Source organism: Oratosquilla oratoria, unplaced genomic scaffold (genome assembly GCF_046742065.1).
Source record: "Oratosquilla oratoria isolate Oo_2021 unplaced genomic scaffold, ASM4674206v1 SCAFFOLD45, whole genome shotgun sequence".
Taxonomy (NCBI): domain Eukaryota; kingdom Metazoa; phylum Arthropoda; class Malacostraca; order Stomatopoda; family Squillidae; genus Oratosquilla; species Oratosquilla oratoria.
In genome coordinates, this window is record NW_027467710.1 from 7,421,827 (window position 1) to 7,434,326 (window position 12,500).

General features: G+C 47.5%; 1 protein-coding gene across 1 annotated transcript; it reads left to right on the top strand.

The window, feature by feature from the left end:
• Window positions 1–5,538: 5,538 nt before the first annotated feature.
• On the top strand, window positions 5,539–7,152 carry LOC143023313 (uncharacterized). The gene is made up of 2 exons (XM_076181846.1): window positions 5,539–6,801; window positions 6,901–7,152. Exon 1 carries the CDS (start codon window positions 5,590–5,592, stop codon window positions 6,790–6,792), a length of 1,203 nt encoding a protein of 400 aa, XP_076037961.1. The 5' UTR covers window positions 5,539–5,589; the 3' UTR covers window positions 6,793–6,801; window positions 6,901–7,152.
• The last annotated feature ends 5,348 nt before the right edge of the window (window positions 7,153–12,500 follow it).

Sequence of the window (12,500 nt, forward strand, 5' to 3'; positions counted from 1 at the left end):
CTTTTCTAGAGTTATTTTTTGCGTAGATCACGAATATAACATCCGTTTCTTTCTGTGACCCTCCAGTTCTTCGTAAATAGCAGTGCCCGCAATGTCTATCTGAACGGTATTTTTTGTTGCTTTTACCATTTATATAATTTTTCACATAGCTATGTGTTTTTTTTTCTTAACAGGATACAGAGTTAAGATGTCTAGAGAATGCAAGAATTCGCCAGACAAGTTTTGTTATATATGTGGATCAGTTACATTAAGGCAATACAAGAGACAGTTGACTCAACGTGTAAAGAAACTTTATGAGCTGTACTTTGGATGTAAAGTGGGTGACCAGGACAAAAGCTGGGCACCTCACATATGTTGTGTCAGGTGTACAAGTTCCCTTTCTGCCTGGGTGAAAGGCAAAGGGACTGGCCTCATGTTTGGCGTACCAATGGTCTGGAGGGAGCCAAAGGACCACTCAACAGATTGCTACTTCTGCTTAACGGATATTAAAGGTGGGTGTTCAGTGTTTATTTTTTACTGTTTTTATATATATTTTCAAGAGATGTATCAATAAAAAAGATCGAAATACATAATAAGTTGCACTTCCACTATTTTTGCACGTGATCACAACCAATAGTATCCATTTTTAGTCTGATTTTATTTTATTTTCCTGCAGGTCGCAACAGAAAAGGCAAGAAATCTATCGTGTATCCAGATCTTCAGTCTGCTATTCGCCCAGTTCTACATTCAAGTGATATTCCTGTACCACAGCCGCCCTCTGAACTACCAAGCGATGACACGAGCAACTCAGACGATTCAGAATCTCAAGATGCAACGTATACGACACAACTTGAATCTGATAAGAAACCACACCTCATCACCCAACCAGAACTCAATGATCTAGTTCGTGATCTAACACTTACTAAGCAACAGAGTGAACTCCTGACCTCACGTTTGCAACAATGGCACCTGTTGGATGAAGAAGCTCGAATTACAGTATTTAGGAAGCGTTCTGCAAATCTACAGGATTTCTTCACTTTGGAAAACAACTTGACTTATTGTAATGATATCAGAGGCCTATTCAGTGCCCTTGAGCTGTCCTATGAACCCAATGAGTGGAGGCTATTCATAGATGGATCCCTTTACAGCATAAAAGCAGTTTTGTTGCACATTGGGAACACCATGCCTTCAGTTCCAGTTGCTTACTCAGTCATTTTAAGAGAGACATATGAGAACCTTGCTTTTATTCTAGACCGCATAAGTTACAAAGAGCATGAGTGGTTAATTTGTGCAGACTTGAAAGTAGTAGCCATATTTAATGGGCTACAAACTGGATACACCAAATTTATGTGCTTTCTTTGCAAGTGGGACAGTAGGGCCAGATCAGAACATTATATACGCTCAGAATGGCCATCTCGGGAATCTATGACGCTTGGATGCCATAATGTAATTCATGAGCCACTAGTTAAGGAGAAAATCATTTTGCCACCACTGCATATAAAACTAGGCCTAATGAAGCAATTTACCAAAGCACTGCAACATAACAAGCCATGTTTCCAGTATCTCAAAGGGATCTTCCCTAAAATTAGTGATGCCAAGACTAAAGAGGGTATATTTGTAGGGCCTCAGATTCGCAAGCTTATAAATGATGAGGACTTTGAGGCGACAATGGATGAACCTGAGCTAGCGGCCTGGCATGCATTCAAAGGTGTATGCAAAGGGCTTCTGGGAAAGCACCAAGAGTCCCAGCGAGAGCGTAAAGTGGAGAGGCTAATCAAATGCTACCAAGATCTCGGATGCAATATGTCACTGAAGATACACTTTCTTCATTCTCATCTGTCCTTCTTCCCAGAGAATGCAGCAGATGTGAGTGATGAACATGGAGAGAGGTTCCATCAAGATATAGCGTCAATGGAAAACAGGTACAAGGGAAAATGGAGCCCTGCTATGCTGGCTGACTTCTGTTGGAACCTGAAGCGTGACACGCCTGAGACGTCTTATAAAAGAAGAAGTAAATAATAGATTGTAGGTTAATACATCATATAAAGCTAACAAACATGCCGATTCATTATATATTAATTAAATAAATACAATGAAGACATTTAATCTGACTTTGGGAGCAAAATACATTTATGGAACCTTGGAAATCTCTATTAATTGCATAATTATTAAAACAGCGATTAACAAAAAATTGTGACGTGGCATGAAATTTTTGTTATCAAATTTGAATTCAGCACACTGAACTTCATAATAAAACGCACATGAGAACTATGTTTTTTTCTTAATCCTGAAATTTGTTGTACAGTGTTATCAGCCCCGCAACGAGAATCAAGAATGTTTGAAACGTCCGGATTGTTTTTCGTATTGAATTTCAAATAGGTTTTTATATTGTCAAAGTTTGCTTTCCTGAAGTCTGGTACTTGAACGTTATTTGTACTTTTTATTTTTTCCCAGATAATATTAAATCTTATTTCTTGATGATCGCTAAAGCCTAGACTATCGCCCACTATTATGCTGCTAATTTGGTGCTCATTTTTTGTTAGAATTAAGTCCAGGGTATTTTGTCCCCTCGTAGGATCGGTAATCATTTGTTTTAGGAAATTATCCTGCACCACATCTAGGAATTGTTTCGCTTCATGATCTCCTATTAAAGTTTCCCAGTCAATGTTTCTATAGTTAAAATCTCCCATGATTACAACGTTTTTGTACTGGGACGCTCTGTGAATTTCATGAATTAGGGAATCAGTCTGCTCAATGCTAAGGTTAGGAGGTCTATACAAGACGCCAATAATAACTTTCTTATTCTTGCCTATGATCTCTACCCAAATAGATTCCGTACAGTCCTCTTCCTTAATCGAATTGTTGATAATACAGTTTAATGTATTTTTAACGAAAAGTGCTACACCTCCCCCATTCCTGCCGACCCTATCCTTATGAAAAAACTTATATCCTTCTATTTCGATTTCCGGAAGGAAATGTTTATCAGCCATGTTGATCCAGGATTCAGTAATGGCTATAATATCGAAATTTTCTACGCATGCTTTACCTCGCAGCAAATCAATTTTGTTAATTATGCTCCTACTATTTGTATAGTAAACTTTAAGTTTATCTTCCCTCCACCTGCTTTGGTGATTTTTTGTACAGTCCTCTAAGTTGTTTCTATTTCCTAAACTATATTCCGATACTTCCCCCCCTACTCCCACATAATCTACCCGAAAAAACCCTGTAGGATGCCTACTTCTCGCTCAAGGGATTCAGCAAGGAGCCGAAATCCTTTGGGAGACAAGTGCACTCCGTCCCTTGTGTATAGGTGATTCTTACCATAAAAGCGGTCCCAGTTGTCGACAAATGCCCATCCATTAGCCTTACAATGTTTTGCCAGCCTGCAATTCATTGCAATAGCCCTGGAATGCCACATGCCTCCAACTCTACGCCTCGGAAGGATTCCACATACTACAGGAACACCTCCCCTATTTCTGATCTTGTCTAGCGCATCTCGGTACCGCGCAAATAATTCCTCACTTCCTACCTTACCTATATCATTTCCTCCGGCACTTAAGCAAACTACTGGGTCCTTACCTTCCCCTACTAGACACTCTTCAATCCTATCTCTAACATCACCTATGCCCGCGCCGGGGAAACACACCTGCGTCCTATGCTTCCTATCTTTGTCGCAGAAAACCCTGTCTAAATACCTCACTTGACTGTCTCCTACTACCAAAATCTTACCTGTGGGCAGGGATCCAGCGTCTGCCCTTTTCTTCATCTCTTGGATTTCGTTAGTTCCTTCTTCCTGCAGATTTGCCAGCACTTGAAACGAGTTTTTGCATTTCAGTGGGGCTGGTGAGGAATTTTCTCCACTTTTCCGCATCTTATTTCTCACCGTATTCCATCCATGCTCATCGCTAATATTGCCTTCCGTATCATGGGCCTTCGAGCGGAGAACTCGATTCTCCTCCTTAAGGCACTTAACAGCATCCTCCAAGGCTTCAATTCTACTAAGTAGAGATTGTACCTCTTCGGCGCTGAACACAGTGACACGTTCACTCGCCATAACACACAAACACACACACAAACGCACACACACACACACACACACACACACACACACACACACACACGTACACACGCAAACACACACACACACACAAACATGCACACACACACATACACGAACACACACACACACAAATACTCGCACACACAAACACAGACACACACACACACACACACACACACACACACACACACACACACACACTCACACACAAACACATACAACTACACAAACATACACACAGAGATGCATGCACACACACACACGCACACACACATACACACACACACACACACACACACACACACACACACACACACACACACATACCCACACACACACGCAGACACACACACAAAGACACACAACACACACACACACACACACACACACAGACACACACACACACACACACGTAGACACACACACACACCAAAGACACACACACGCATGCACGCACGCACGCACACACACACACACACACACACACACACACACACACACACACACACACACACACACACACACACACACGCACACACACACAAAGACACACACACACACACACACACACACACACACACACACACACACACACACACACACACACACACAGTTACGACTACAGGCTCGTCGTAGTGAAAAATTTTATTCAGACGCACATGAGCGCATGTACGTATGTGTAACTCGGACTATGCCGGCCGTTCCCACGGTAAGGCTTGGTGGACTTCTCGATATCCAACTGTAAGAATACTGTTAAAGTGATGAATTATATTTATATGAGGTATTCCATTCCTTTTGTACTCTGTTAACCAAATTCTATACATTACATATAGATTTATGTATGTCTATTGTCTTGTGGAACTCTCTTGTCAATCTTACGAGTTGATTTACGTAAGATAAGAGAAATTACATATTCTCTTAGTCTTCGGACTCCGGTGAGAAAGTTCTGTGCCTACGTGAGGTGTATTCACGTCTGAAGACTCTTAAAGTGATGATTTCTATTCATCGGATTGTATTTCGTTCCTTTTTGTGCTTTGACAAACTATTCCATACTTTGCATATGAATTTATGTATGTGTATTACCTTGCGGATCTATCTTGTCAATCTTAGGATATGATTTACGTAAGATTAAAGTAATTGCATATTTTAGTCGTTTTCTGATGCTGTAATGTCGTTGTGGGCATGCTAGCTTAAGCGCGCGCTAAAGAAATTGGCGTGTGAACTAATTTTGTGGCAACTGCGTCCCTAACTTACATTTACGTACGTATAGATATTCATATAGAAACTATTAAGTTTCTGCTTATCTAAGATTGACAAGGTAACTTCATCAAATATTATTATCTATTCATTGATGTAAAGAATATCCGTGTATGTACTTGGAAATATTCCTAAACACTCATGTTAATCGTCGCGTCTAGCGATACTTGGCAACTCTCCGGATCTGACGGAGAAGAGTCTATATATATGTCATTGCTTGTAACGGTCAGCCAGTACAGAACCAGGCGCTGCGCGTAATATTGGGCGCGCCGCGCTGGACTCTGGTCGCCAATATGCAGCAAGAGGCGGGACTGGTGCCTATCAGTGTGAGGATCTCAGGATTGGTGGTAGCCTTCGCCATAAGAGTCATTCAGAGAGAACATGACTCGTTCCTGCGGCGAAGGCTAATCAGCGCCCTCCAGCAAGATCCGGATCTCTTCCCGCAGAAGAGGTGGTCAGCGAGGGTTGCACACCGCATAAGGGACCTTCACCTGCATGACCTTATCCTTCAGAAGAGGAGGGATGTGCCGGTGGAAGGTTATGTGCAGTCTCCCCCCTGGGAGAATCCACCGGCCAGAATCAGTGTGATGGCGTCACGACGCGGTACGCCGCTGCCGCGCCTGCGGGCGGATGCGGAGGCCACAATGAGATCTGTCGCCCAGGAAAACTGCGTCGTCTATTTTACAGACGGCTCCGTGGATCCCGTACACAACGTGGCAGGTGCAGCGTTTGTCACGAAGGACGAGGAACAGGGAGTAAGGGTGTTGGGCACTCGCTGCTCGACGCAAGCAGAGGGTGTTGCAGTGGGTCTAGCATTGACCCATGCTCTCAACACCCACCAACGTAATGTAGTTGTGCACACAGATAGTTTAGCTCTGTTGCAATTAATATCCAAAAATTATCACACTGACCAGAAAAAACTAATGACCTCACTGTTGTTTCAGCTCAAGGCCCTCCGTCAGCAAGGGAGATCAGTCGTCCTCAACTGGGTGCCGGGACACATCGGCATCCAGGGAAATGAAGCGGCAGACAGGGTGGCCAGAAGAGCGGCCACAGGGGACATGGAAGGCGGAATCGGTGTCCTCCCGAGCCGAACTGAGATCTTGGCCATTGCAACGAGAGCGATGGCCAAGAGGGAACTACAAAGCCATAGGAACCTAACAGCCCAGAGGCCGTCAGCACGCTGGTATCAAGTTGCCACAGCGTATGAGCGACTGACCCCTGGAGTCCGTCTCTCCAGGATAGAGGAAGTCACCCTTCATCGACTCCGTCTCGGGTATCGATGCTTCTCGGAGGTGACGGGACAGCCGGAGGCCTGCATCCACTGTGGAGAGGCCGGCGCAAACGGGCTAGATCATTATGTGGCCCTTTGCCCGGCGACCAGATTTCTACGTGCGGGCCCCAGGACCTCGGCTGGGGGACTCATCCGTCGACTGACGGTGTCCCTTAACTCGTATCGGCTGGGACGCCTCCTTCAAGTGCCGCCCCCCAGATGATACGGATGGGTTCTGTTCGACTGTACTCTCTTGCTGATTTTTGACTTTTTTGACTTATGACACATTTTAATTTAAGCCAAGGACTAATGCTTTCTTCTCTTCACCTAGGTAACTGCGCATGATGCCTTAGACTGGACCGGATGGGACGCGACGGGTGCAGGAACCACGTCGGCTGGACCGGATGGGACGCGACGGACTCATAGGACACTAACCACGTCGGCTAGATCGTGGAGACCGTACAGCGCAACATATATTGACATATTTTAACAAATGTACATGTAACTTATTGTAAAAGGCATACTTGTATGCCTTCTAGGAATATGGGTAGAGACCCAAACAAGATGTATTTCTTGTAAATCAATAAATCTAATCTATCTAACGGTCAGCGACTCTGCGCTCGCAGAACTCGGACGTCTCCGCTCCACCTCCAGCTCCAGCTACTCGCTAATTGCCCCTAGCATCGCCCCTAGCATCGCCCCTTTGTATCTGCACAGACTTGAGTCTAACCGGCCAACTGACTCAACAGCAACGCCTACTCTCCGTAAGTACAGAAATCTCAGGGTAAACACAGACACAAAAGTGCTTAATATCCATTGATACTCAGTGGTGTACTTCACTTACACAACACTTCCGAAGTCACGTAATCGTTCTCTGTTTTCAGAGTCTTGCCTTCGCAGAAAAGAGAAAGAACACTACACATTTAGCTGTGCCTGCATCTAGATTACAGTTAACACAAGTGCTTAATATCCATTGATACTTAGTACTTTACATACACAACACTTCCGAAGTCACGTAATCGCTCTCTGTTTTCAGAGTCTTGCCTTCGTAGAAAAGAGAAAAGAGAAATAACACTACACATTTAGTCTTCGACTTGGTTATAACCAGTACACATCAACATTGCCCGCCTTCTGTATCCTCTTTTAGCGCCTTAAGGAAATTCGTGTCTTGACCGTCTTCTTCGTAGGTGCTTCTGCTCTTCCTCTTTCTCTCCTTCCCTGACGTGTCTAACTCTCGTAGAACTTACCGTCAAGCGCCCTCATCATGAGAACCAACTATCAAGTGGTTTTTGTGAGAGGCAACTCACGCCCGGATGGCATCTCGCTTGTGGACGATGCCAACCAATTAAGCGGTGTGATAGGCAGTGCTCCTGTGCGCTTTGCCCAGACGGAAGGGGCAAATGTCCTGTTCCACTTGATGGATCAGGATAGTCTCGATGCCTGCTTCGATAAGAGGACTGTGATCAGGCTGGAGAAGCTGGGTTTCTCTCCCCGTAGGGTCACACCCACCTACGCTCATGTCAGAGCGTCCATGTACGTGGGTAGGATGGTCCTTGACAAGCTCGGGGATAAGGAAGCCATTCTGTGTGACCTAAGGGAGAGGAACTCGGATGTTGACTTTGTCGATGCCTTCCGGCCTCCGGGCACTGATTTCGTCAGGATTTCCCTTAAATCTAGGTCCGACCTTGAGAAGATTCTCGGGGTAGGACTCAAGATTAGTTTCCTATATCTGCCCCCATCCTCTATTAGAAAATTCAAAAATATCCAAGTCAGGCAATGCCTGATATGTTACTCCCTCCAACATGAATCCCGATCCTGTCCTCAACCCAATCTGACTAGATGCTCCAAGTGTGCTACCGACGGACATCGGTATAGAGAATGCGAGGCAGCGAGACTCAAGTGTCTCCTATGTGGGGGAACCCACAGCGCCATCTCCAATTCCTGCCCGGAAAGGAGAAAGGCGGCTGACACAGCGCAGCCTGCTCAACCGGTGGCTAGGTCAGCTCCCAACACCCGCCCCCAACCTGCGCAACCCTCTAATCCTCGTCCTAAAACCAAAACCCCCTCCTCCTCCTCCTCCTCCCCCTCCTCCTCCTCCTCCTCCCCCTCCTCCTCCTCCCCCTCCTCCTCCTCCTCCTCCTCCTCCTCCTCCTCCACCTCCTCCACCCCCACTCCCTCCTCCCCATCCCAAGGCAAAATCCCTCAACCCCCCACCCCCAAACCCAGAACCCACCCAGGTGTAAAGAGGAGGGCTAGCTCCCCAGCTGCCGCCCCTGACCAGGAGCCTTCTTGCGCCCCCAAGGAGCAGCGGACGCAGAGGACGAAGTCCAAGCGTTCTCGCCAGGATGCGAGCAGGCCCTCCACCTGTACCGAAGTCCCTAGCATGGTTGCATCAATTATCGGCAGCACCCTGGAAAGGGAGGCAGCTGGTAATCTCCAGTGTCCTTCTGGAGACGAAAGGTGCAACCAGGCGAGGGACGCTCAAGTACTTGCTCTGAGTATTGTCTATTCGGCAATGCTCATGTCCAAGAGCAAGGAGCAGGTGCAGGAAGTGCTGTCCACAGCACTCACTCACCTGAGCTTACCTGCCTTCCCCATTCCACCTCACGTCCTAGAGGCTATTCCCTTTGGTCCCAACAACCCATCCTATCCTCACCCAGCCCCTACCCCTCCCACCACCGCTCCCACTGTTTCCACACCCCCTCCCTCTGTTTCCACACCCCCTCCCTCCTCCTCCTCCTCCTCCTCCTCCTCCTCCTCCTCCCCCACCTCCTCCTCTTCCACCTCCTCCTCCTCCTCCTCCACCTGCCCCAAGAAGGCTGCGCAAGAACCTAAACCTAACCCCAGGCTATCACGCCCCAAGTCCAGGGCATACAGACATGAATCCTACCAACGTAGCAACCGTTCACGCTCCCCAATCCTAAGCCCCCGCTCCTCCTCGTCAGGGGCAAACAAATCCTCCTCCGAGCTCCCGCGCCGTGTGGCCATACCACGAGCCAGCTCGACTGGGAGGCCTAAGTTGAACCTGACGAAACTCACAAAGGAGACGCTGCGGGACATAATCCCCTTCACCAGCACTATTCCAGACACTGTCCAGTCTAGTGGTAGTGCATCCTCCTCCTCCTTCGACAGCGAAGTGCTTACCCTCCAAGCCCCTAAGGCTAACTAAGCTTCCTCTTAAAACTCCCTCCAACTAGTAGGACTCACTAAAGACAACTATTCCTATGGATAGATTGGATTTACGTGTGTTCTACCAGAACGTCCGTCACTGGGCCCCACAAAGGACCAGCACCTTGTTAGAAATTGCCAGACACGGTCCTGATGTCATTTGTTTGACTTCGATGGGTGATCCAGCCCCCGACTCTCTTCCCAAGATTCAAGGCTTCAATACTTGGAGTCGGGGTCTTGCATAGCACTCGGGCGTCTGTATTTTGGCCAGGAAGTCCCTCCAGGCAACTATACTTGATCAATTTCATTATGAGCAGATGCTCGCGATCAAGTTAAGCACCACTCGCGGTCCCATCCTCCTCTGTACCCTCTACCGCCCTCCCCGTATCCCCTTCCTCCCCTTTGTTGACATTGCCAAGGTGATGTCATACAAAATCCCAACCTTCTTCATTGGCGATTTCAACTGCAGTCATGCTGCTTGGAGCCCTGGAACGCACAACAGCAGCTCAGTGAGTCGGCAACTACACTCTCTTACTATACTTCACCGGCTGAAGTTCCTAGGTCCGGACTTTCCCACATTCATAGGTCATGGATTGCAGGGTAAGCCCGACCTGGTGTTCTCCAACAGCCGAGCTTTCTTCCTCAACTCCACTATCTCACCCGGTGCTCCCACCCTCTCAGACCACATACCCTTAATCCTTCGCATCTCCACCTCACCCATCCTTATCCCCAGTGAGCCTCGGTTACGTTACAGTCAGGCCGACTGGGAAGGCTTCAAAAACACTCTCACGACATACACCAACACAAACATGGACAACACTCCACAAGCGGCGATAGAGCAGGAATGGCGCTCACTTACAAAGTTTGTCAAAAACGCTGTAAAAAAGCACATTCCTAGAACAAAGCACCGAAAGATTGCCACGTTCACCGCTTCTATGCGCACTAACAGACTACGCATTGCACTACAAAACAGATCTACAGATCTATTACAAGCACCCCTAGAGGCCCGTGTAGCCATCCTAAGAGACATGCACTGGCTACAGAGTAGCCTGAGGAAGTCCCTCTACATCGATTCACATCGAGAAGAGGAGCAACTGATGGCCTCGCTCTCCGGCGCCTGTGAGAAGGACCCTTCCAAGTTCTGGAGGACCCTCAAACGTGAGCTGGAGGAGTGCTCTGTGCCACCACCCAAGGTCATCAACCATCTTAACCACTCTGCACACTCCCCCCAACACCAAGCTGACCTTCTGGCATCAGCATGGAGTGAGGTCTTTAAGCCCCATCCTGTGCAAGGACCACATTGCTTTAGCACCTTGCACAGTGTTAACTCATTTATGAACAGCTGTAGTGACCTCATTCCCGACGAGACTGTTGATCTCTCTCAGTTAGATGAAGATGATCCCCTTATCTGCCCCATCGTTTTGGAGGAGGTAAAGGGGGTTATCTCGGCACTAAAACTAAAATCCCCTGGCCCTTCAGGCATCGATGCACACATACTCAAACGTATGCCAGACAACATAATCTCACACATGACGACACTATATAACAGCTCACTAGCCTCTGGGTACTTCCCACAACTATTCAAGGCCTCCCATACCATCCTCATTCCTAAACCCCAGAAACCCGCCTCCGCCCCCCTTTCATATCGGCCCATCTCCCTTCTGGAGTACTTTGGAAAGGTGTTCGAGCACGTCTTAAGCCGCCGCCTGACCGTGTACCTAGAGACGGAGAATGTGCTGAGGGACTGCCAGTTTGGTTTTCGGCCGGGGCGCGGTGCAGAAGACGTAATATCCATTATCACTCAATGGGTTCAAAGACCGCCAGACGGTCGCCCTGGTAAGGCCATTTTGGTTTGTAAGGATGTGGAGAAGGCATTCGATGCTGTCTGGCACGAAGGCCTGAAGTACAAATTGTACCACAACTTCGACTTTGCCCTGCCGTTCACAAGGTTGCTCTGCAACTACCTGGACGACAGGTCAATTAGAATAAAGTGGCGGGGCTGTCTGTCCCAACCTTTTGTGCCGAAGGCTGGAGTGCCGCAAGGGTCAGTCCTTGCCCCCACTCTGTACAATCTATATACGAATGACCTGCCAGAGCCGGCTTATCCTCGCAACCAGGCTCTAACTCTCTCGTATGCGGACGACACTAACCACATAAGCAGACACAAAACGCTGCAGGGAGCGTTACACGTAATGCAAAACATCCTAGACGGGGCACACGCGTGGGAGCAACAGTGGCGCATTAAGACCAACGCGTCGAAATGCAATGCTGTACACTTCCGCTGCAAACCAACCAACAGAACAATCACAAACACTCCTCTTAAAATAAACAACACAAACATCCCAGCGAAGGACCATACCCGTGTGCTGGGTAGCACACTTGATAGTGGCCTTACCTGGACCCCACACTTCCGCAAGCAGGGAGCGAAGGCTAGGGCTGTGCTGGGTAGGCTCAGACGCTTCAAAACTGCAACACTGAGAACCAAACGTCGATTGTACCTAGCCCTCGTCAGACCGATTCTGTGCCAGTCCCCGGGACTAAGCCAGCTGACATGTGCCACCAATAACTACGAGCATCAGAAGGTTCAGAATGCCGCTGTCCAGTTCATCACGGGCTCGCGATGGAGCGACTTCAGAACCACTGAGTCTCTACACCAAATTTCCAACATCCGTCCACTCAACCAACACAAACACAAACTTCACTCAAGACACCTAGAAAAACTGCACGCCAAACACAAACATCTGATACAACATATTACACCTA

Coding starts and splice junctions, on each gene's coding strand:
- LOC143023313 (XM_076181846.1), top strand. CDS start 5,590: ATGCAGCAAGAGGCGGGACTGGTGCCTATCAGTGTGAGGATCTCAGGA.